This window comes from Oppia nitens, unplaced genomic scaffold (assembly GCF_028296485.1).
Source record: "Oppia nitens isolate AA-2021 unplaced genomic scaffold, nextdenovo-longstitch-racon4-pilon3 scaffold5_pilon_pilon_pilon, whole genome shotgun sequence".
Classification (NCBI taxonomy): Eukaryota; Metazoa; Arthropoda; class Arachnida; order Sarcoptiformes; family Oppiidae; genus Oppia; species Oppia nitens.
The window spans coordinates 3,423,910-3,446,444 of NW_026533243.1; the positions used below are offsets into that span (position 1 = coordinate 3,423,910).

A 22,535-nucleotide genomic window follows, 5' to 3' on the forward strand; every position below is an offset into this window, starting at 1 on the left:
AATTATTTTTCAATTAATATTGTGGTTTTTTAACACTTTAATTATGATTTTTAATAATCGTATCATTCAAAGTATAGTTTAGTAATACTTAGTTTTTTTAGTGAATTATGTCATTAATCTGTTATACTTATTATACTTCTTATAACTTGTAATAAATTATTAGTTTTTAATTAATTTGTATTTCATTTGAATGTATTTCTATATCAACTTTAATATATTTTCAGTACAAACAGTTCGATTCATTAATAAATATTTATTTGTATATTAATCTAATTTTTATCTTAATTTAATCATTAAAATAAAATTTAATTTAAATAAAATTAATGCGTAAAAAATTATTACCATTAAATGCAAAAAATAAATAATTTTTATCTAAATTACCTGATGTCAGCATAAATAATAATGCATTAATATATTAGTAAAAGTAATACAGTTAATGGTTTTAATTAATTGTTTATTATTATAATGAAATGACATAAAACGATTGTGTATATGATTTACAAAATTGTTTAATAAAAAAGGAGTCATCTAAACAAATGTTTTTATAAATAAATCTATGACTTAAAAATTTAATATCTAGATTAAAAGCAATTATTTTTGTTTTCAAGTGAGAACATTAAATTGAAATTAAAATATTTTCTATTTTTTATTGATTATTTCATTAATTAATCACAAAAGCACTTTAAATTATTTTTTCAAAAATATAATATTAAAAGTTAATGAAAAAAGTTATAGATTTGTGATAATAAGGTAATGTGAGCAAACATATATTTAATATTTGATATACTAAGTTATCATAATTATTAATTAACATAGTTTTGATTCATAAATTTATAGTTTTAGTAATGTAGTTTTGAATGCACTTTTAACTAATTAACAGACATTTCAATTATAATTATAGTTTGATGATAGAAATAAATTTAATACTACAGTATAAGATAACACATATATCAATCAATTTTTGAGTTCAAATTTAAGGTCAAAACAACAATTAATGACATTTTATTGAGTCATAAAATGCTTGTGTGACCAATCATTAAATACAACAATCAGTTCAAAATCAATAATCATAACAATCATTGATTTGAATTTAAGTCTTTCTTATATAGTATTGTTTAATGTTATAATTATGTTTTATAAATACATTTCTGTAAAAACAATTATTTAATTTTATAACTACAGTTTTGTGTCATTTTGTTTGTTATATGATATAATTGATTATATCCTACACATTGTAATGACAATAACATAACATTACATTCTTTCAAGCAATTTATATATTTCTATATTAAAAACATAAAAGCGTCGAAATTAAAAAAAAATTAAATTAAAATTTCAAATTAAAATTAAAATTAAAATTGAATTATAATTTCTCAAATATTTAGTCAACATTAAGAAAGTAGATCTAAAAAAATGAAAACATTAATCAATATTTAATAATACAAATAATAATAATAATACCTGTGATGGGTTGTTGTTGTTCTTGACTTTTACGATTCGCACCGTTAGTAAATGCATTTCCGTTAGAAAAAGGATTAGAGTTTAAGTCACCTCCAATTGGTTGCGAATAATTTATATTAATTAACTGATCTAATGATATATTATTTGATGAGCTGTTTAGGTCTAACAGATTTTCAGACGACTCTAAACACTGGGCATTATTACTATTATCGATACGATAATTATTATTTACATTATTGTGATTATAAAGTAAAGTATTATTTTGCTTATTATTGACCGCTCTGTTGACATCTTCAACTAAATCAGGTTTTTGTTGTTTTGTTGTATTAATTATAATTAAATCATCACTTTTCTGTTCATTCAAAATAATATTTTGTTGATTTTTAGATATTTCTCGATTTTTTTCGGGTGTACTATAATTTGAATGGTCATTAGGTTCGGGAGTTTCGTTAGGAGAAGAAGGAGACTCCACACGAGGAGAGGACGCAGTTTTGCGGGTCCGACTCATTATGGCTTCTAATTTCTGTAATATATTAATAAATACTAATTAATATTAATAAATAAAAATATTAAAGAAATACCTTTTTGCGGGCCAACCGTTCCTCTTCGTCTCGTTTGAGACGTTCTTCAAGTTCTCGACGCTGTTGTTCTGCCTCTTCTTTAGCTCGCTTTTCCTTATCTTCTTTTTCCTGTCTAACTCTTTGTTCTTCAATTTTACGTCTGTTTTCTTCTTCTTCTCGAAGTCTATTTTCTTCCATAGCTTTATTGAGTCGTTCTTCTTCGGCTTTCCTCTGTGTCTCAATAAGTCTAAGTTGTTCTTCTTCTAGACGTTTCTGCTCTTCTTCTTCTTTACGAATCTTCTCATCTTCTTCTCGTTTCTCTCTTTCAATTCGTTGTCTCTCAATCTCTGCCTCTTTTTCCGCCTGTTCTCGCGCCTGTTTTCGCTTCTCGGCCATCATTTTCTTATATTCCTCTTCTGATACTTCCTTTTTACTGGAGTTAACCACAAAACTGGAATTCATATCGTCATTAATTGYAGAAATAGTAGTTTCGATAGCCTTTGACTCATTTGATGGCACAGGACTTTCTATAGAATTTTGTTTGGAAATAACCGGCGAATCGTTTCCACTATCAATTGGTGAAGTAATCTGTTCGACATTATCTACATTCAGCTGTTTGTTAGCTTTTCTGGCCATTGCCGCTGCTTTGACATGAGCCGGTTTTCGCGGTGGAGTTGGTTTAGGAGTAGGACTGTCAGGAGATATTAATGATAGTGGACGCGGTGCTCCGGTTGCACTTTTAGCTCTATTGTGTCTCATTTGTGGCACTGATTGTGGCTGTTTGTCTTGAGAACGACTTCCTCTAAAGGCAGAAGCTGTCGGTTCTGTTACTTTGTCTTCAACTTTAACTCTCACAGCATAAGGACTGCCAATACTAAGTGGTCTTGGCTTTCGTGCAACTACTGGTTTAACTCTTCGTTTGACTTCTGAAACCTCCATTGAACCTGATTGTGAAGACATGGGTCGAGTTGGTGAAAGTGAATCTCTTGAGTTAACTGATCAGTGATTAGTAATACATATATAATTATGGATTAGTAAATCTAATAATAAATTTAAAATTATTTAAGCGCTTTATATTTCAGTTTATAACAAACTATGCCCTAATAGTCACAACTAAAGCAAAAATTAAACTCATATTACTTATTAAATAGCAATACAATGAAATAGTAAAGTCGAGGACAGGGATTATAAAATTAAATATGAATTGCGACTCTTTGCCTCCACCACCAGCACAAGCATTGATAGACCCGACAGTTACGGGGATGAGAGCTGTCATTTTCTTTAGATCAGACTTTCTTATAATAATTGGTTTATTTGGCTCTTTTCAAGTGATAGTCTTAAGAGCACTAATACTTACAGTCGGAGTTCTGTGTCAATGAAGATCTGGAATTACGTAATGTTTGAGTTTGTGATCGCAATTTGGAAGCCCTTGTCTGTCGTGGAGGCGCTGGTGGCGGTCGAGCAGACAATTGGACCATACTTTTGGATATCTCTTTGTTTTGTTTAGTAAAATAACTATCGTTTTGTGTTTTATTAATACTGTTATTATAATAATTATTATTATTATTCATCTGATTGTTTGTCAAGTGAGTCATGCTTTTATTGAATCTGCCTTTTCTTAACGATTGTCGCACAAAACTCGGATGCGAGCGCTTATTATTATTATTATTAAGTGTGTTAGTGCTCAGGTTAGACATGCTTTTTGTGGACAGACTAATGGTTAGATTACTGTTACACTTATTACCGCTTAAGTTAGTATTGGATTTCAGAGTCTCCTCTAAGTATCGACGTCTCGGTTGTGCCAATTGATCCAAACGAGTCATACTGACAGCACGTTTTGGTGTACATTTTACCGAATCGGTTCCAATCAAGCGGTTATTGTCACGATTTATACGACTGGTTGAAGAGGCAAATATACGCTCTCTCGGCATCACTGGTGTCAACTCCGTGTGATGGACACGACCTCGTGATACACCCTGAAGGGAGACTAGTGATTGTGTCATCAGACTATCTTCTGCAATGTAAATCACAAATCCATTAATATTTATGATATTTATTATAATTAAATGAAAAACATTTAATTAAAAGTGTTATCAGATATATATATAAAGATCTCATTAGTGACAGTAATTCATTGATACAGTAATGTGGAGTATAATTGCTTGTGATTTAAAAATTATTCCAAAAAAAGTTGTTAATTGTTATTAACTAAAATCTATTCAAACAAATCATTTTAGTATATCAATTAAATTCAATAATTAACAATAAACTAAACAATTAACAATAAAGAGTAACAATTTTTTAATATCTAATAAGAGGTCAAACTAATGTTTGTATAGCCGACACACACCAACACACCAGTCATTTAATAAAAATTTAATAAAGCATTGAAAAAATAAAAAAATTTAATATAACTGTTAAAAAATAAATTGCTTAAAGCATCGCTTAAATGATTTGTTTATAACAATATAATATAAAGTAAACTATTTTAACGCAATGTTTTAGCAGCAAATATGGAGCAACTCTAATTGATTTAAAATAAATAAAAACACCAATTGCCCAAATAAGTACTTTAAGCCATTAATTATTAATAAATTTATTAATTTGCCAAAAAGTTTAAAAATTATCGTTAAGTAATATTAAGACATTGAAAAATCATTAGTATATAGACTTTGACAGTAAAATTCAATTCATCAATTATGATAAGCTGTCAAATGAGCTAAATTTAATACTTATCAACTAATGTTAAGATTTAATATTTATGACAATTCAATGGATTATTTACAATATAATGGTTTCAACAGTGAAATGCATGCTTAATAAGCTAAAGCTAACAACCTTTTGACACAGGAGTTCAATATTTTTGGTTGAAATTTGAATTATATTTATAGAATGAGTAAAATATTTTTATTGTATATTTAAGTGTCAAAATCGTGCAAAAATAGGTTTGTGTTAAAAATAAATGATTTAAAAGATTGAAGTTAAAAGATGTGGAAAATATGAAAATACAATATTGTTAAATAACATTAGGAACGACAGTTTTAAGACTCGACACACGGTTGGGCTTATCATTTGGACTCACCGGCACCGGCAGCTGAACTCTGGCGAACATTTTTCACATTAAAGTCATGACCAGAATTGTCAAACATTGTCAAACAAGCTCTGGTCTGCTCTGAGTAAAGAGCGCTCCGGTATTTATATGTATTTCTCAGGTAATCATAAGTATCGGCATTGGAAGTAGTAGTAGTAGTAGTAATTAACGGATAGGTAGTCTCAGTTGGTTTAACAGGATTTGCATTTGAAACTTCATTTTAAGTTTCATTTTGAAATTAATTTAGTGAATAAAAATAAATGTTAACTATAAAGTGCTTTATTTGTTGAATACTTTAGTTGAATATATATTTATCAATACATACTGTTATTGTAATCATCGGAATAATATGCAGAAATTGGTCGTCGTTTGGAATTATCATCTGAATGGTTGATACGATTTGGTGTCGCATATAGTAATGTCTGATTGCGAGACACACCGATAGCCGGTAAGTCTAAGTCGAGAGTACGGGGCGTAGAGCTGCCGAACACGAAACTCGTGTTATTTCGTTGGGCCAGTCGTTTAGCAGATAATTTGTTATCTCTATCTACACTCCGACGAAGCATCGCTTCCTTACGTTCCTTCAATTAAATAACAAAACAAATCATATATTTACCGCTACTTATCAAATATTATGTATTTAAGTGTCAATCATTTCGTTAATAAATTGATAATAAATTCAATATATAACACATTAAAAATTATTTAATTAAAATTTAAAAATAAAATGCAAACATGAGATGAGACATGACATGCAATACCTGTTCCGCTTCCCAAATGAGTCTTTTGCGTTCTTCGACGGCATTCCTCTTCTCTAAGTCCTTGACCTTCAATTCATCAATCCTTCGACGGCGCTCTTCCTCTACTTGTTGTCGATATCTCTCTTTCTGTAGGTTTTGTTACCAAATCAATCAAAACGTAAACCACAATAAGTATCACAATATCATATAACCAACAATAGAAATCAATAAATTTGTTTCAAATATAACAAAACAAAAACCACAATATCATAAAATTAAATAATCAATAATAAAGTTAATAATAGTATTATAGTCGACCTGTTGTGCAGACATCTCAAACTCATGAAGACGTCTTTGTTTATCTTCTTCTTGTTTTTCACGACATATTCTTAGTTTTTCTTCAAATTTTAAGCCATCCCTTCCGTCTTTAAAGATTATGATATATCAGAAAATAGATAAACAAATAAACATATTATTAAACACATATTCTATTACTTTAAAAACAACTCATTTTCAATTGATTTTCAAATTAATTCGTGAAAAAGTACTTGACTTTGAAAATAATTATCAATACATATGCCATTCATTCACATAATGAGTCTAAAACAAGTACATTGAATACACGATAATTACATGCAAATCAATTCAATAAAAAATTCTTTATTTTAAATATTTTAAACATGTTTTAACATAAGTATTACTGTAATATAATATTAACAACTGATCGGCAATCAGTATAACAAAACAAAAGCAAATATTAATGTTAATAAGATTTTTAAATAAAGTATATTCAATAAATTAATTTAAATAAATAATATACTCTAGAAAATCATGACTGATAAATAATAATCATTAAATGTAATATTTATTTTCTAAACTTTAATATAATTCATAATTTTAAATGTTTCAAAAAATAAATATTGTTTATTTTTTACAGTTACTTGTCATCACTTTTATTGCACTTTAATATCAAACATATTAGTTGATACTTAAATTCAATAACAAAATGTTGTAATAAAAAATAAAAGCATTAACAAAATAAATCATTAAAAATATATTTACAAAAGTTAGCAGTGAGACTATTATGAAACAATTCATGCAATGATGCCGTAAGTTAAGAGGCATTATATTAAATGATATTTTATGTTTTGATAAATACTATTAATATAAACATATCTATAAATTTATAAATTGTATATATTGTGTGATAACATATATTGAAATAGTTTGCATACCTGTGTCGGGAGTCACAACAGGTTCAAAACCTGAATGTGCAAACCAATAGGTATCTACATATAAGGTATTAGATAATAGTTTCTATATTATTATCATTTAATTCATCATATTATGTGTTAAGCAATTTTCTTGATCTCTATTTATTGCTATTTTTCCTTATATTAATGGTTAACGTCATAACAAAATAAGTAAAAATTAATGAATAATAACATCTTATCTTTTGTTTATTAACAGTTAATGAATTAAACTATAAAACTAATATATACTTTAAGTAAAATAATAGATTTGTAAATATGGGTTATACATAACAAATAAGGTATTAACGAGAAATAAATTTATTTTTTATTGAATTAAAATTATAAGTCTGTCTCTATCTTAATGGTATTTACCGCTCATTGGTGTCGTTGGATTTGAAAAACTTATTTTGTTGTTATTTTGTCTTTTATTATAATTATTATTTTCAGACATTTGCAAATCTAATGCATCCATAAAAGGATAACGAGAAGCGCTATAATTATCATTAATTTTATTGTTTTTATTATTAAAAGTGTTATTATTAGTTATCTGACGTTTCCTTTGACTGTAAGGACACACATCAGCGCACAGACAGTTTGTATTATTTATTTGTTCAGTACTATCGTCAGCACCGGTAGTAATTGGAAAGAGACTCATTTGTTTGGCATCAAAGTAGTGGCCTATCATTGAGGTTAAGGTTTAAAGCAAACATTGAAAGCAAATGTTATCTAACTTTTATATATCATATGATATACTGTATAACTTACATGTGTTATGACAACTAAGTTAATACAAACAGTATCTTATGGTTAGTCATACTAATGATACAATAGGGGACCTACCAGTGCTATCGTTGGCCTGAGAGGGCGGTCGACTCGATGATAGTGACATTGGTGTGGATGAGGCTATCGATATACTGCAACTGCTCACAGACGGGATGTGCTCATCACCTGTACATCACAGACACAATACATACTAATATTATTAATAATATATACAATCAATTCATTTATTTACTCATTGCTTATCATATGTTGATATCACAGAAAATCTATTTAATTGTTAACTATTTTCAAATCAATTACAGTCTTAACACTTCATATCAGATGCTATTCATCACTATTTGACACCAATTTTCAACACAATATTAATTTAAATAATATTTTGATATTTATATCATATGTATCTTAACTAACCGTAAAGTGAAAAACAATTATTAATAAATATAAATTAATATTAATATGATATTTGATTAATATTTAAACAAATTGTGAACAAATTTACTATTTGAATGATAAAACTTTGATTATATAAATAAATAAAATATGAAAACATGACATAAATTATTAATTCATCACTTATTAAGTAATTGATTGAATCAATTGTGATGATCACTAGTCTCAACCAAAATGGGTACTAAATATGGATAGACTGTAATGCTATACCATATACACTGTGTAAGTGTTGTCAATATTTATTATTAATACATACAAAACTCTATTACAAATATAAACATCAATAACGTCTATAACAAATTAAATTCACAAATTGTCAATAATTATTACTATCGTATTACTACTCTATCTTATTATATTGAAACTTCAATTTGCATAATCATATCAATAATCAACTATATATTTAATCATTAATATACTGTATATATTGAAATATATATACAGTATATATATGACGTTTAATTTACAACAAAAAATAATATTTGTGTTAACAATTGACTGAGAGATTACATAACTGTTCAAATGAAAACCAGTTGGACTCAAATACATACATTTAAAGAGATTATTTGAATGATTAATACTAACTAAAAATAGACGATCGGAAATGCAATATAAAAATATGAGATTTGATATAAATATAGAAAATGATTGACATTGTGGCCAATCAACTCTTTACAATATGACATCAATATTTCCATATAATTATTGAACTTGATTTATATTTTACATCCTAATATTTATTAAAATTATCTATTGTAACATTTATATATTATTTATTAATTATAGTGATAGATCAATATTTTTGTAACATTTTTAAAATATATATCATTTGATAATAAGGTTAGCATTAAAACTGCTTTATATTGAATATTATTGGTTTATGTATTAGAATATATTGAATACATCAATACATCAATACATCAATACATTAAAACTTTACATTAAGAGTAGTCATATTCATGTGGAATCCCTGTCCTGTATTTACTGTATATCAGAGTGTCTTAAACAGCGGCGCCGGCGATGACAGCAGCGATGCTATTATTTTCAATTATATGGTCAACAATACGTTGGATTTAAAAGTGACCAAGGGCAATATTGTAGATAATTTTAAACTAAATAAGATTGTAATTGGTCATTTTTTAATTAATTGCATGATTGGGCAGATAATTTCAGTCGACTATAATTTTTACAATTTTTTAACAGTCGACTGTATATTATATGGCCAATCATAGAATAAATTAAAAAATGACCAATTACAATCTTATTTAGTTTAAAATTATCTACAATATTGCCCTTGGTCACTTTTAAATCCAACGTATTGTTGACCATATAATTGAAAATAATATTAACGCCGCTGTTTAAGAATCTCTTTATTTAAATATATTTTTCGTTTAATCCCTTTATTATACCATACAGTATGGTATAATTGTATATTAAATTTCTATTATATAAATAATAAATTTTATAATTAACAAATAATTATCAATAAAACTATAGCTTCATTTAATAAGCACTGATTGATATCTCATTTAAATCATATGTAATAAATACAAGAAATAATTTAAGAGCTAAACAGTGATTATTAAAATTGCTTTCAAAAAACTATTTTATGACTATTTTTGATAAACTAATAATATTAATATTAGATGAGATATATTATTTAATTCTATCTTATTTTGAAAGTATTATTGATATATAAGGCGTGGTTCACATATTACGTTCGCACTTTTTAAGAAATCTAGACCCCCTCCCTCCCCTATGTTATGTTCGTGTAGTCATTTAAAAATATTGTTCGCTTATCCCTAACCCCCCCCCATCACAAGATATTATCTAAATGCGAACGTTCTTAAAGTCTCTACCCCTCCCCTCCCCTCGTTCGCAAAAGTTCGCTTTGGCTAACCCCCCTCCCCTCAAGTGCGAACGTAATATGTGAACAACGCCTAATTGTTAATACAATAACTTATTATTTGTTTAAATAATTAAATTATTCAGATCTATAATGTACAGTATGAAATTTACAATTAGTATTAATGTATGGAAAGCATATAAGTTAAATTAACTTAAACAATAAATAAATAAATTTTATTATAAAATATTGTAAATTACAAAAATGATAGAAAACCGAACCGTTTTATGTTTTGAGCTCTAATTGGTATTCCTGTGGAATTGGGTCCCGAAATTAAGTCTAATAAACATATCAATAGTACTTTGATGGTAGTCTTCGACAATTATTTTACTTATAATGCAATATATATTATATAAATTTTCAAAATAATTTATTTAGAAATATAACAAATTAATGATAACTTTATAATTAATAACGTTTTGTTAATAATAAGGAAAGCTTAACGAATAACGGGGTCACAGACAGAGGTGTCTATGTTTGGTGAGTGACGAGTGAAACACAAAAACACAGATTAATGACTTGCAAGAAGTCTATTGAAGACATACTATAATCACTTGAAATCAAATCAGTTATTTGTACTACAAATCATCATTATTTATATATTTAATAAATTATATTAGTTTTTGTTTCACTTATAGTTACATAAAACAATATATTTAGTAAATTATTACTTTATTAATATTTATAAATATAAAATATATTGACTTTAACTTGTAAAATCATTGTTTTTTAATAAGGATAAAAATTAAAAATAAATTTATGTTAATAGAATTTTAGGTATTATCAATGTAACTTTACATAAATTAAATAACATTAGCTAATCATCCATCTAAATAAATTTTTTAACTATTAAATTAATAATTAAAACTATGCTATCAATTGTGAGTCTTTTTTAGTCTATTAAAGAAATTGGCATAAATGATAGGTTGGTGACCGAAAAATTATTATATCGATAACTATAAATATATGCGATTTTCCACAAAACAATCATATACTGTATGTTTTATATAACTATCATAAAAATAACTTATTTTAAGAAATATTTGTACCGTATTTACTAACAAAATATACAATTTATTTTATGCAATTTAAAAGGGGTTACCTTTTATTAAATTCAAACAAGTTTTGCAAAATATTCTTCTCTAATACTCTATATTTATAATAAACTATAAGCTTTATATTAATTGTATGTGAATGATAATTTCTTATTTAAATTTTAGTTAAAAATAATTATTAACCAATTGAAATATTAAAAAGTTAATTAAATATTGTTGACAATAAATCAAAACAATAAGATAAAGTTATTAACAGAAATACATCATAAAATACATAAAATAACTAATATCTATAATTTGTTGCAATAATTTTTTAATAAAAATCCATCGATTTTAGTGATTAGTATCAATTAGTGTAAGATTTAATGTTACAAATATATAATCCTTAAACTGAATTAACTAACACTAAAACCCATAATACAATTGTATCATACAATTTGTATGATAATCAAGTTATATAATCTATTCATATAATAAATATATTTAATTAATTCATATATATAGTATATAATATATATAAATCATATTAAACACTAATAAGATATTTAAATAAAGTCCTCATATCTTGAATATACTTATACTTTACTTATATAATAATTAAATGTTGAATAAAATTTTCTTATTTTTATTAGGACTCATTTAGATCATAATTTATAAAAACATATAACAGGCCATATATTAACATATATACTGTTATAGTAATCATATACAGTATTAATTGTTATATCTGTTGTACTCATAATTTTATAAATTAATATATTGTTTGCATTTTATTGTAAACGCCTTAGTATTTGTTGAATACATAATTAATGAATAACTCATGAATTAAGTCTTATATTTTCAAATGTAACTAAAAAATTAAATTTATTATTTAATGTATAAATAAATCCATATTTATTGTGTTATCTATATTTGTATATATTGTAAATACTTGTTTAAAAAACAAAATTGGTTTACAAATTAACCGTTTATTTATAATACTGTGGATCTTAGTTACAAAAATAAGAAAATCTCATTTAATTATTCTCCTCATTAATGAATAAATAATTTTCACAAAATTTGTCCTATTTTTCTGTAATAAAATAATAAACATTATTTTTTACCCAAAACAATAAATATAATTAATTATTAATAAAGTAAAAATAGCATTATTGGTGATACACATAAAATTAATAAATTTATAATCTATTAAAAACTTAAATAAATAATTTTATATAAAGTATTTAAATAAAATAACTGTAAGACAACTAAGTCATGATTTTTCATGACACGACTGTCCATATTTTAAATAACTTAAAACACTATAACACTATATCTGTTTATTAGTTTCGGTTATTAAATATCTCCAAAAAGTCAAATTCAAACGAGATTTTATAAAATATAAATTTTTCACATAAAACATAAATAGTATCTAAAAATAAGACATTTTATCTAAAACTATTAAACTTATTTTTGTTTTTCGTTACTTTTTAAAAATTACTATTATATTAAAAATCATACAAAATAATATAGAAATAAAATGTTTAAAATGTGGTAAATTATAGTATAAAATACATTAGTTTAACAATATACTATAAATCTATTAATCAAATCAAACACAGCAATAAAAGCAGTAAAATAATAAAAGATATAACTATAAAGCAAAATAAATTAAAATACTTTTTAAATCCATTGTATTAGAGAAAACCATTTATTTATTAGATAAAAACTATTAAAATATAAATAAAACAATTTAAAAACTAAAAAATTTATATTATTTTTAACCACGTTATATGCGTTTTAGTTAGATATATATTATTTGTACATTTATTTATTAATATTAGTATAATAATTGTTAATAATTAAATTAATGAAAAATTGAAGGAAAATTAAATAATAATTTGTTAATAAACTGCAATTTATGGGATGAATTCATAGGAAAACTATGTGAAAAATAAATACTAAAATTATAAAATAAATAAATAATTTAATATATTATAATCGTTTTTGTGTCAATGTTTTTAATTATTAAACATTAAAATTATTATTTAACAATTAACAGACAATTTATTAATCTATAAATTTAGTTTTAATTATAAGAAAATAACAATAAAAACATTATTTTAATCATTTTCTTATATTTTATTCAAAATTAATAACGTTTTACTATAAACTATCGATCGATTGAAATATTGTATTATATTTTGTTGATTACAGACATATGATTATTGTAACAAAAATGGCATAAATTGTTTGCACATATATTTTCAATTGAAATGTTTATTAAATAACATTTTAATATAAACAATATATTCAATGTTATCATCAAATGTTATATATTTGATAATTTGTGTTAAGCCGACTATAATTCAATTACTATTGAAATACACTATAATATCATGTGATGTCATAAATTGATAACAAATACATACTGTTTAGGGCTGTCTGTCCACTGATGGCTGTCCACTGATGGCTGTTTATAAATGTACACTCAATGGGATAAATCAATTAAAACACAAATAAGATAAAACACAATAAACATTAATCAATAAATAAATCAAAAAATGATATGAAAATTGAATGTTTTGGTGAAAGTATGTGTTTTTATGATCTAATAAAAAGTCAAAACATTTTGTTATGTTTTTAATGTCATTCAATGCTTGACTGCAAATGTATTACAACAACAACTCATTGCCGGCGAACCAATCGATTCAATACATGGCATACAAACTGATTGTGCGTACAATGCATTGCAGTCATCGGCAATACATTTACACCGATTTAATACTTTATACCACTTAGACATCGATGTATAGTACGTATGAGGGGTTAGGGGCCCACCCATACACTTATGCATACAATTGAATTAATTTGATGTTTATTTTCTAACTTTATTTGATAATACATATGATGTTATTATTTTTGCTTATCATATAATAATATAAACTTATTTATAAACTCTTTTATATAAAGTAATTCCTTTTGCAATTCGGCACAAATTTTTTTGACATCAATTAATGATAACTATTTTCTTCAATTAGATTATACAATATTTTTAAACAATTATACAATATATTTATACCATTGTCTTCAATTTATTTCCTAACATACGATATGTTTTTAACAATAAATTAATGCAAACATTTGGTGCAGTGTTTGTAATAAACTATTAATATTAAAATCTAATGCAATGTATTGTTATTTAAAAAACTAGTGATTTATTTGTTGTGATGATTATCAAGAATTTCTCAGCACATGATGTCATATAATATAAAATATATTGTATTTTATTTTTAAAAACATTAGTTAAATATTTTTATTTATATATTAGTTTATTTTAGTATTTTAAAAATAATAATTTTGATTATTTAAGTATACAGGTAATTCACTAATTATTAATATAACATATAGTTAATATAAAATTTTTAAACTATTTTAAATATTAAAATACTTTTAAAATTATAATGAATTAATATTTTAGTTAATTGAAATATTTTTATTAATAATAATAATAATAATTTTATACAATATCATGGAAATAAATAAAATTGAAACATATTAAAATTATTTTATTTTACGATAAATGTCAAAATTTTGCCTTTCATTCAAATAATATCTTACATATTATGATTTAACACAAATTGTTGTAATAGTGAATAAAAAAAATGTAAATAATATTTGCCAAACATTTTTATTTTTATTACATTATTATTCACTTCATAGCCTTTTCATCGGTAGACAAAAGAGGCAAACAGTATGACATAACAGCTATTTTATATAATTTTTCTATTGAACTAAAAATACTATTTATTTTAATTTTAATTAAAGTGACTCAAAGTAAAGTATATAAGTATATACTTTAAAAGTAAATTTATATATTTTAATCTATAAGAAAAATTAATTATATATGGGATACATGCAATATTATGATATATAATTTAAAATATACAAATTGCATATTTTATACTTATAGGTATATTATAAGATTTTGCAATATCTATTACACCTAAAATTATTGTATTTTAAATATTTATCAAGAGGTATATCGAAGTATATACTGAACTATATTAATTAATTTTGTCCAATAAATGTACAAATTTTAGTCAAATTAAAATACAACTTTAAAACTATAATTCTTTTTAATTTATATTAATGAAATATAAATTGTTATTTTTTATAATTATTAAATAAAATATTTTAAAATAATGATTTTTGTGTCATATAATATACCATTTTATTATATACCTGTATATATAATATTTAGTCATCTAATAAATTTTCTATTTAATGCAAAATTAATATAATTTTATTTCTGTTTATATTGAGGTATTTTTATTTGTTATCAATTGATTATTATAGCTATTACTATAGTAGTTAAACTGTATATAAAACATATTTTAATTTTTAAATATCTAAGTTTATTTTTTCTCAATTTTTTATTAATATATTATTTTTATATATGGTTCAGTTGTAATTACATATTTAAGTGATTTTGTTAAAATATTTTGCTAATTATATACTAATAATTAGTAATTAATGTTTGCCATAAAATAGTAATTGATAATAAGTTTTAAAAGTCTACTAAAACTAAATGCATGGTGTAATGAGTAACAATCCCTATTGAATTGTAAACTGAGTCAATTTGTAATAATAAAAATTTGTTTAATTATAACAAGAATTAAAAATATTAGTCTATTTCAAGGATAACATAAATTATTAATACATTATATTATATAATAACGAAAACCTTTATAACCCTTTTATATTCTTCTCTTTAATCATAATAAGCCCTAAAGTAATGTCATTAAGTTTTATTATATAATTTATTTATAATTATGCTAATAATAGCGACAATTGCTATCTTTATCATTATCTCACTATTTTTTAATTGTGACAATCAGTCTATATTTATATAAATTTATATAATCTATTAAATCTAAAATAATGTTACAATTGAAGTGCGTGTGCCAAACATTCATTAAAGTTGCTAAACATGTTATTTAGTCGGATATTTTACTGTCGGATATTATATAATAAAAATGATTGAGTTATCACTAGGTTTGTAATAATTTGATATTTTTGATTAATGTTTAGAAATCACAATTTCGCACAATAATTAAATTATATATACGTTTTTTGTAAATATTGTAAAGTGAATCAACTAAAATATTGTTATTATTATTAAATAAAATTGTGTCATAAAATATAAAGTTTATGTTTTGGAATATTCTTTATACTTATTTAATTTTAATATATAAATTATTTTTAAATACAAGTGTTGTATACCGTATGTAATAATATATTTTCTATTCATACATTTTTTCACCCGGATTTTAGTTACTTTAAAATCAAACACTATCTTTATAAGGTAAACAATAAATAGGTTACAATTTTCATACTTTGTATAACTAAGCTCTATAACTATTTGATTATAATTATAATAAAGTAATTTAAATAATATTTTCATATAAAACTAAATAAAATGTTAGTTAATATTTATGTTTATTTGTAATGTCCACCAAACGTGATGTCAATGAGTTTTCGTATTGTCTGTATTATAATTTTAATTTATAACTTCTAATAATTAATTAAATATATAAAATTGTAAAAATTTCAATTTGTTGTTCCTGCTAAATACTATTAGTGATAAAATCTAAATATTTAAAAATACTTTTATTAACTAATTTAGGATATATTTTGGTTATATTTGTTTGCTTATAAGTAGTGTGTTTGACCACAATTGACCTCCGATTGAAGTATAAATAATAATTATCACATTTGTATCATATGATTCATATCACTTAATTTATTAAAATAAACTATAGTATAAATAATAAAAACTAAATTATATTGATATAAAATTAATATTATTATCTTATAAATGAATATTCAATTTAAAATACTGTACTAAATTTATATTAACATTGTTATATATGTTTTTACCGTATATAATACCGTATATAAATTATATTTCAATCAAACTTTAAATAATTGTTATTAACAATTTGTTAATAATAAATGTTAATGAATTGTTTTAAATATAGAATAATTTATGTTTTATTCAATAATAATAATTTATTTAATATAAATAAAAAATATTAAAAATTTAATATTTAACGTAAAAAGCGCGAATAATTAAATATTTATAATTAATTTTAGTTTTATGCAAATTTATTGTTTTTATTTAATGGCAACACATAAAAGGTAATATCGGAGGCAATTGTGATTCACATCACATTTCATTTACAAAAGCTATATATAATATATTGTCTTAATTTTTATTCCCATTTTTGGCTCAAAGGCTTTGCTCCTCAAAGTGTGACTTATTTTCCCTAATGATTAGTCTTTTAGCTTAAACTGATTGTTAGTCGATAAGAGAGTTCACGCAAACAAAATAGCTAATAGATGTACACAATTGTTATATAAGCTGTTCAATGAAAAAATCAGCCACACATGCAATAAATCGCTATTATTTTTACAATTATTTTTAATGTTTTACAACTTTCTTGAATACTTAAAAATACCAACGGAAATATAAGGATATATTATATTATATTATTATTTTTTGATAATATCTTTAAATTAGAAAATGTTTATGAGATCTCAGTACTTATAATTAGTTTGGAGATTATGTAACAAATTTTGACAACTGTTTAATTAAAAATAAGATTACATATTAATATAATTTACTTATTTTCTGTCAAGAGTTTTGATCTCTTAAAAAATAACATAATTCGGTCACTGAAATGATTTTTGCAATAAATAAAACAAAGATTAATGACTTTTCAATTAAATCTGAAATCTAGTTATTGTTAAAAAAAGTGAAAATAAATAACCAATTAAATATAACTAAATATATAACATTAAAATATTAAAATTATCATGTTAGAAATATTATTTATACACTATTACAGGTTATGCGTTATAATTATAATACTCGGATGTAATTAAGTAACAATAATTTCATAAATAATATTATATTCTCAATTATAAATGTTACAAATTAGATATAAATTAGTATTTTTATTAATAGTAATATATGTTACCATTATTGCATTACAAATAAATAAAAATGATAATTTTATATATTATTTAAAAAATTAGCCAATTCAAATCATGTATTAAAACTATATTTATTGATGGACTACACATATTTTCATTGTACTGTATAATAAATAGTGGCAATAAAACATTAAAGTTAGTCTTTTTTGGAAAATTAATATATTATATTGTTTTTTTTAATTTAAATAGTAAATTATAAAATAACAAAACAAATAATTTCTAAATTAAAAAAAATGTAATATAAAATATTGTAGACAATATATTTTAAATTAAGTAAAAAAATCTATTTAGGTTTTATTAAAATTTTAAAAATTATTATAACATTTTATATCAATGACATAAAATAGCAAATATTTCTATAACTGTTTGGCAAATTTTCCTACAGATAATAGTCTATAGCGATAATCTTTTTACAGAATAAATATTTGTATTATTAAATAGAAAATTATAACTTAATTTATCTTAATTTTAACTTTAAATAAAGCTTTTATTAAATTTAAATAATGCAACTAAAGTTATAAAGAAACTGCCACTTCGTTAAGGATTTCAGTCAATCTTTTAATGGCCGAATCAAGTGACTGTTGATCCCTACCGGTGATACTTCTGTGTAATAAAGTAATGGCAGACATGTATTCATTGAGCTGAAACTGTGCGCCCTTTTCAACAATTATCGTAAGTATTTCATCGATGGTGTGATAAAAGAGTTCAAAGTACTGACGCGCGTAGTCGAGCGCCACTTCGCGACTCATTGTAATTGTGGTCAAACTCTGTTGTATTGCAAATATATTTCGACACATCTTTTTGACGCCATTACTATTGACTCTCTTTATATTATTTGTTGTATTTATAAGAATAGTTGCCACCAAATGTCCCACACCTTCAAAGATGTATCTTAATTTCCACGGCTCTAAAACAACATCCAGTGCCTCATTAATAGCAGATAAGTCTTTATTCAATCGGATCACTTCTGGGTCGGGTTCTTGTGTGTCGATACCCATAGCGAATGAACTTTGAGATATCGGTAATATATGATAAAAACAGTGAACACGTACTTCCAAATGTAGGACAAGTAAACACGTCTCAGCTAACTCTTCAAAATCACGAGACAATTGATTAAGGGTTGCAATTGAAACATCAGATAATGGCATAAATTCATAGTTAGATTTAGGTTCGGTTACAGACGGTGACAAAAAGCTGCCATCACTTGATTGTGGTAATGAGTTAACTAACTCATCGCATCTCTTGCCTAACCATTCCATTGATTGGTGGAGTTGACCCAGTATTCTAAGCTGAACCACATCTGATAATATTTCATGATTAGGTATTGAAGATTCTTGTGACAAATTACTCGTCAATATTTCCGATTCCCTCATATTTCTTAGTCTAACCTCTTCAGGTGACTCATCAAAAGTCATACGAGATTCCTGTGATAGCATTCGGATGTGAGGTTTTCGTTGTTTTTCTGACTGAGCACTCAATAAAGTGGACCAATTGGGCAATGATTTAAGGAATCTATTAATATCCTCGTCCTTAGCCCACGTGGCGGATATAATTCGTTTATCTTCGGGTTCGGGCTGTACTATACCCTTATAAGCGGAAAAACATATCTCTTTATAATTGGATAATAAATTACAGATAAGAGTAAGAAAATCGTCAGCAAATAATGGCAGCGCAAACATCAAGTTTTTCAAATCAAAAACGGCTCTATCGATCATTGCTGTACTGTGAAGAATAGGTCGGTTAAGACCTAAATTAGATAAAACCTCGGAATCTGTTTGTAATTTCCAAATATCTAAACTTTTATTCGCCAAATCCATTGTACGCTCCAAATCGTGTGTTATTTGATTGCAATAACTTTTTGCAGACGAAATTAAATATAAATAAAGTAAACAATGATTTCCATCTTCGAGTTCAAGTTCGTCTTCGATCTCTCGAATAAATTTTATCATTGGATTAAATATGACAACAATGTTGTCCGGTTGTGGCGGATATACAATATATTTATCTGATGTGTTTAGAGTAAAGTCAATTGAGTCCATGTTATCTTCGGCTTCGTTTTCATTTTTATCTTTTAGAGTTTCCTTTTGTTCGGCTAAATATGCATTTAATGATATTGCGTGCGACGAGTCCTCAAATCTAAATAACGGCGCTTTCTTTGCTTTAAATGTAGTCACAGCTGCTGTAATACCTCTCCTTTTAACAAAATATGACGACAAATCAGCCGGTACTGCATTAGTCGATGTCGTCGATTGATTAGTCGTATGATTTGCTTTAGCACTGGTATGAGCACCACTTGTATCTAAATATAAGTCCATAACATATTGAAGTATTATCTGAACTTTAGTCCAAATATCAGGAATTGTATATAAATTATTAATTTCAATATTAAAACTTTTATCCATTTCTAGTCGTTGAAGATTAGCTAAAACCACTGAATCGTGCAAAAAGACAACTGTCCGGTATTGTTGAAACAAAAGATCAAAATAATTCTGTAAAATATGTGATGTTTTTTGTTTGTTTTCGTAATTTCCTAATAGTGATGAAGAATTTAAGACATAAGGAATCGTTTTGCTATCGGCCGTCCACTCAGATGAAGGTTCCGGTGCATCGGCAGTCAGTTCACGACCCGTTCGCTTAGCCATATTTGTCAACTCTTTATCACATCTTTCCTTAATTATCTATAAAAATATAGTATATATTATATTATTATATAAGTTATATAATAACATCTAAAAATGTTTTAATATAAAAACATACGTCTATAGACTCCGGAATTTTGTTTAATAGTGCCAAACATTTGATTAAAATAGATATAAATTTTTTGCTGTCCTCTTCCGGATCGCTAACATTAATGTCCTCTTCGATAGAGTCATCAGATGTTAAGCCTATTTGTGACATCGATTGTATTCGTTGTTCTTAAATAATAAACAAATATTTTAAATTACTGGTGAAATATATATTAAAATATATAATTTATAGATAAAACAACAGAAATTAGTAATACTTTTATTAACTCCAATCTGAAGTGCCGGCGATAATATGTCTGCGACAGACATTTTGCGGGCCGGAGTGTTGTCTGAAGTATGTCTTACAGATCCGTGACGTTTGAATCGTTTTATCAAATCAGTTGTCGATCGGATATATAAGTGTTTGTGTAATTCATCGACAATTAACTCATATAACGACTCTTTTTTATCAATCAAATCGGACTTTACTTCTTTAAGCGCATCCACATCCACCAAATCGGTGTCCATTTGTTTCAATGAGTTCACCACAAGTCGAGTGGCGTGAAGATAATGTTTACGTTGTATATATTGATCAACATTTTGCGGAACAGTCATCATTGTCTCTACTCTATCCAATAACTCGAGAACTACTTTATTCTCGATGGACTCCAACCATAACTTCTTGAGTTCATCGCGTTTGCAATGAAGTAATTTCTGACACGTTTGCAGTTTATCTCTTGTGACGACCACTCGTTCTCGCGATTGTTTCAAACGTTGTGATATCTTTGAAAAAGCGGACATCACTTGAAACAAGTCGTGATGGTGTGAGACCACCAGTTCAGACAACTTGTGGTCACACTCTTTGAATTCTCGCTCTAAGTTTGCTTTCTCTCTGTCCCTATCACTCGAGTCTCGCGATGAGGTCAGTGTCCGAATCACTGACATTAATAGACCTCCTTTTATGACAGACTACAAGTGTTGACAAAGATATTGGATTAAAGACAAACCAATATATTGCTATAGTAGTATTGATTAGTCATACACTTACCGTCGCGTCTTTACTTGAAGTACGGGTCAGTCGTGGCGGACGTGTTGGCTGTGACTCTGATTGCATTTTCACCACTATTTTACACTTAAATTATAAACAATTAAAAATTGATTTAAAACTTTAAAAACAATTTAATTTTATAATAATTATTATTAACTTTGATTGTCATCAAAACAAATACTTCAATGTTTTCAATGAAGTCATTGTCTAATTGATAGTCAATTAAATGACATTTAAATCAATTAATTATTTAATTTAAATGTAATGTTTGGGTGTTTTACTGATTGACAACAAAATACATGTAAATATTCAACACTTGTGTCGGTTATCGAGTAAACGCCATCTCTATGTAAATAATTACATCAAATGTATTATCAAATAATTTAATATAAATTAATTTTAATCTGTTTTTTAACTAAAG

The 22,535-nt window shown here is 25.0% G+C and overlaps 2 protein-coding genes across 7 annotated transcripts; both read right to left on the bottom strand.

The window, feature by feature from the left end:
- Window positions 1-1,334: 1,334 nt before the first annotated feature.
- On the bottom strand, window positions 1,335-13,982 carry LOC128960950 (ensconsin-like). 6 transcript variants are annotated; one of them, XM_054307129.1, is made up of 11 exons: window positions 13,711-13,982; window positions 7,946-8,053; window positions 7,088-7,141; window positions 6,171-6,277; window positions 5,874-5,999; window positions 5,438-5,693; window positions 5,104-5,325; window positions 3,766-4,035; window positions 2,043-3,016; window positions 1,462-1,984; window positions 1,335-1,405 (listed from the first exon to the last, which is right to left on the bottom strand). In XM_054307129.1, the coding sequence occupies exons 2-11, from the start codon at window positions 7,992-7,994 to the stop codon at window positions 1,392-1,394; spliced, it is 2,595 nt and encodes an 864-aa protein (XP_054163104.1). In that variant the 5' UTR covers window positions 7,995-8,053; window positions 13,711-13,982; the 3' UTR covers window positions 1,335-1,391. The 6 variants fall into 6 exon arrangements, with proteins under 6 accessions (XP_054163104.1, XP_054163101.1, XP_054163103.1 ...); XM_054307126.1 differs by lacking the exon at window positions 13,711-13,982 and adding an exon at window positions 8,121-8,248; XM_054307128.1 differs by lacking the exons at window positions 7,088-7,141; window positions 13,711-13,982 and adding an exon at window positions 8,121-8,247.
- A 4,873-nt stretch (window positions 13,983-18,855) lies between these two features.
- Window positions 18,856-22,192, bottom strand: LOC128961815 (exocyst complex component 4-like). Its single transcript, XM_054308098.1, has 4 exons — window positions 22,115-22,192; window positions 21,345-22,035; window positions 21,098-21,255; window positions 18,856-21,018 (listed from the first exon to the last, which is right to left on the bottom strand). The coding sequence occupies exons 1-4, from the start codon at window positions 22,178-22,180 to the stop codon at window positions 18,856-18,858; spliced, it is 3,078 nt and encodes a 1,025-aa protein (XP_054164073.1). The 5' UTR covers window positions 22,181-22,192.
- Between the last annotated feature and the right edge of the window lie 343 nt (window positions 22,193-22,535).